The sequence below is a fragment of the Vidua chalybeata genome, chromosome 6, assembly GCF_026979565.1.
Source record: "Vidua chalybeata isolate OUT-0048 chromosome 6, bVidCha1 merged haplotype, whole genome shotgun sequence".
NCBI classification, from domain to species: domain Eukaryota; kingdom Metazoa; phylum Chordata; class Aves; order Passeriformes; family Viduidae; genus Vidua; species Vidua chalybeata.
The window spans coordinates 54042110-54046391 of NC_071535.1; the positions used below are offsets into that span (position 1 = coordinate 54042110).

A 4282-nucleotide genomic window follows, 5' to 3' on the forward strand; every position below is an offset into this window, starting at 1 on the left:
ACTCAGAACTTCTTATTAGCCTTGCCAACACCTGCAACTCTTTGCTGCTTCCTTTGGTAGATATCCTGACTTTTGAGTGTGTGGAAAATGCAGTAAGTCAAATATCCTACTTTTTAACTCTAATTTACTTATATTTTGGGATATACTTCAAAATGATGATAATAGTGGGTGTTTTAGGATTATTGTTGTATTGTCTGCTTTGCTGCTTGTAAGTTTATTTGGTATTTTAAAATTTTGAGAATGTAGTGATATTTTAGGAGATTGCTTTATAAGAGAATTGGAAAATGAGATGAAATCTGCGAAATCTGTTGCCTTACATTTTAAAAGTCAACAAGACTGTGTAATATGTACTTTTTTCCCCGTAAACTACCCTTCAATGGGCATTTACCAGAACAATTAATTATGTGACAATTTAAAAGCAAAATATGAACTTTGTCTTGGAAATAGTTTCACATTAGAGGATTTTAATAAATATTTCTAGCAGAATAGGGTAGTAATATTGGTTGTGTGATGAAAACATATGTTAGTAATAAAATATCACCCGTCAGAAATACTGTTCTGTCATGTCATTATTCCCTAGAGAGATGACTAGTTGAAAAATGATTTTTAACAAAATAAACTCTGAACAGAGAGGATGCTTTTATGGGTGATACAGCACACATTCTTCAAAAAAGGCACATCGTCAAAAATGGTGCCAGACATTAGGAACATCTCTTGTGTGAAAAAGTAAGTTTGGGAAAATCCAAATAATAATTCTCAATGTATAGGCTTTACATAATGCTTTTCCTCACTTGCTCTCAAAATAATTTGCAAAGAGGGGAAGAACAACTACCCATGTTAAACTGCATTTTCTAAAACTCAGCCACACCAGTTTTCATCTGGCATTTAAATTCACCTTGCTCATGCTGTGCTGTTATTTTTCTGGGGGAGGAAATCTGTCCCAAGGAGTGAAATCCAAGCAGGAAAGCACTGTCCTTCCATTTTGGGCAGCATTCTTGTGTGTGAATGCAAGTGGGGTGTCAGGCTGCCAGCCATGGCATGTGGAGCCAGGGAGCTGCCATTGCCTGGGCAGCCGGCGTAGAAGCTGCCCCGGCTTTGTGTCAGTCTGTCTCGGGCACATCCCGGTGCCAGGCGCCAGGGATGTGCTGCCTCTGTTCCAGCTTTGACACCTCACAGGGACCGCTGGAGCCGCTGGAGCTGAGAACCACTTGTGAGTCCAGGCAGGAGGAGGCACCTGTTCCCTTGGCACTGGAATGAGCCCCCAGTTCATCCCTGGAATGTGCCCTTAAGTAGCCACCGGGCTCCTCAGCACTAGCAGAGTGAGCTGGAGCTCGTGGCCAAGGCATGGATGTGCTGGATTACAGCTAATGCTGAAATCGGTGGTTTCCAGCAATGCTGCTGGGGCACAGACAGCTGTGTTGCACCACGCTGGAGGAAGAGGGTTGTCACAAAAGATGCACTTTCCTTGCAGCCATCCAGATACTGCTTCTCTAAAAAAAATTCAGATATTGTCACCTCAACCAGTAATTAATTGTACAGCTACGAAATGAGCCAGTTGCCCAAGTGAGTGCATACTGTGGAGTCCCTGTCTTGCAGGGGTTGTGTTGCAGCAGAGAGAGCCACTGAACAGTTTGTCAGACTGTTTTTCCTGCTGAAATCCCTTTCAGATGAGATGATGATTTCCTTTCTTCTCATCTGTGTGGGTGTAGGTCTCTTAAAATAAAAGAACAGGTTAGAGAAACAGCTGTCAGGAATGATGTAATTGATTTTGCTTTAGGGCAAGCTGGTAGACCTTTTGGGCCCCTTTTAGCCTTTTTCCTGTAGCTGTAGGTGACCCTAGTAACATATACATGTGTATTTATCTGTTCTCTCCAGCCTGATGCATTTTTTCAGCAAAGTCTTTGCTAGCTGAAAGGAACAGTCCCTTTAAACTCATCAGCTTTTAGAATCTGTAGGTATAAAAAGACATTGTTTGGTGTGCCTCCTCAAAGATTCCTCCTTAATCCTGATTTTGTGTACTCATCCTTTGGTTGAGCCTTCCTGTCCAGAGGAATTTGAGTTGATTCCCATTCCTTCACAATTGCACATAGGGTAATATGTCAGACTTTCTTGCCTTTTAAGCAATTTGGTCAGTTCTGACACTTTCCACCTCCATTAAGGAATCCATGTGGTAGTTGAGAACACCCATTAGTGTGAACAAACTTCTGAAACCCCTGAAAGTATTTGCTTTGCTCTGCCATTTAACTGTTTACAAAGCCCAGGGCTTTGCTTCTGATACACATTCAATAAAAGGGAACAGAGTATTTTATTTATTTTTTTAAAAAACTGCAGTGTAAATGTGGTTCTGTTGGCTGTGTAGTAGGCAACATGTTGACTTTCATGACGTTACCCCAATCAAGGACAAATTTGACCACAAAGTGATACTCTGAGAGGATACTGACAGTCAGTATTTTGGTATGACATTTGGTTTAAAGCAGAATTTTTAAAAATCAAGGAAGCAGCTCTGACACAGGGCTATTGCTTGAACCATATCCAAGTCATTTCACTTACTGCTGATCCTTCCCAATTTTGCCTTCATAACTCCACGTGTCCAGGCCCAGGCAAGGAATTGCTTAAACATCAATAAAAGTTCCTTGTTTTCTTCTGAACTGGGTCCTGGAGTTTGTGCTAGTTCTAATGAGGACTTGGCATCTCCAAGGACCTCAAAGTATTACTGTACCCTGAATTTAAGGGAAGAAGAATGTAGAATTCCCAAAGCCTTATGTCTCTGAATCAGGCTTTAATTTCTTTTTAGACAGAAAGTGCGGGAAAGGAACTTGCTAGTTACTAAGTCTGAAAAGATTTTAACAGTTCCAGTAATTACTCATTTCATCAATCCATCTATATTTAAAGTGAGCTAAACTGAGTTCTTTCCTATAGTGTCTACTTCAAATAATGCTGCTTTACATTTGGAGAGCCAAATAAGGAAACATAGCATAATCTTACAGGAGTTTCATTCCCTTTCAGTTTGCATGGCTCAGACTTGCTGTAATAAGAGCACTTCTTTCTATGAAACCTTTTTACATATTGGACTAAACAAACTATCTCCTAAAGAAAGTAGGAGCATTTTTTTTGTGTTTGTGTGTGTGTGCTTTGCTCTAGCCTTGGCTGTTGAGGACATTTCTGCATTTGTCTATGTACTAAATGAGCGATGCATTTTGGACAGCTTCTGTGTTCTGATTTGGTTTTTTGTGCTTTTTTGTCTCCCCCTCTTCCCCCTCCCCTTCTTCCCCTTTTCATTTGTCTAGGGGAAAAAAAAAAAGCTCCTCCAGTGTTGTTTCCTGCAAAGACCATTCTTAAGAGCTCGTTGGACAGCGCAGGACTCTTAAAGTGATAGCTAATTGAAAGAAAGGCCCTGATTGTCTTGAGGGAGCTGGAAAGTGCTGCGTGTGCTGCTGAAAGGGACTAGGGAGAAGGTGCCTAGTTTCGCTGAGCAGCTGCTGCTGGAGATATTTGGAGATTACATCAGCATTGGAAAAGAGGGGCCAAAAAAAAAAAAGTCCAACTTCACAGAGACGGAGTTTATGGAGGTTTTTTTCTTCCTTCCAAAGGTCTTCTGACAATACTGTCATTGTCAATATAAGAGTTGTTAATTCTTTATGAATAGCACATGGGGCCTCTTGACTAAATAGTACGTTACATGTCCCAAATCTGTCAGCTGGACTCTTCTCTCACATGCTAGTGAGATCACTTTGATTGGAATGTTAGAGGAATTGCTGGGCTGGCCATGCAGAACTGAATACTGCATTATATAATTAGATCTCCCAGATTATATTTTTTTCACATTATCTCATTATTCTAGCTTAAATATGGAATCAGTCCTTTTGATGGTTTTACTTGTTGTAATTATATTAATACGATTCATTTTGTGGTCCTGTCTTAGTGCTTATATAGATTATAAACTGTCCCAAAGGTTTCCTGACACAAAAAAAGAGGACTAAGAGACTTCAAAAGGCTTGTTCAGATTTGAATTGACAATGGGGAGAGCTGGGTAAGGTAAATGGAGCTAGAGCACCTTTTACCTTGGGATCTGATGAGAGAGAAATGACCTGTTGAGACTGCAGCTGAGTGAAGATCCTTCAGAAAGCCTCACGCTGACAGAGGGGAAGGAATGACAACTGATTGAGTCAAATGGCTTTCTATCCAACTTGGGCATGAATTTGCTGTTGGGAACAGACTTGTGGACTTCTGCCAATTAAATTATGTGGACAAGCTGGAAGGAGCCCTCTTACTGCCCAGTCCA

The 4282-nt window shown here is 40.8% G+C and overlaps 1 protein-coding gene across 1 annotated transcript; it reads left to right on the forward strand.

Annotated features, from left to right (window-relative positions):
* The first annotated feature begins 3848 nt into the window (after window positions 1-3848).
* On the forward strand, window positions 3849-3980 carry SMIM38 (small integral membrane protein 38). Its single transcript, XM_053944400.1, has one exon. It carries the CDS (start codon window positions 3849-3851, stop codon window positions 3978-3980), a length of 132 nt encoding a protein of 43 aa, XP_053800375.1.
* Window positions 3981-4282: the final 302 nt, after the last annotated feature.

Excerpts from the sequence above, each read along its gene's own strand:
- SMIM38 (XM_053944400.1), top strand. The coding sequence starts at position 3,849 with ATGGAATCAGTCCTTTTGATGGTTTTACTTGTTGTAATTATATTAATA.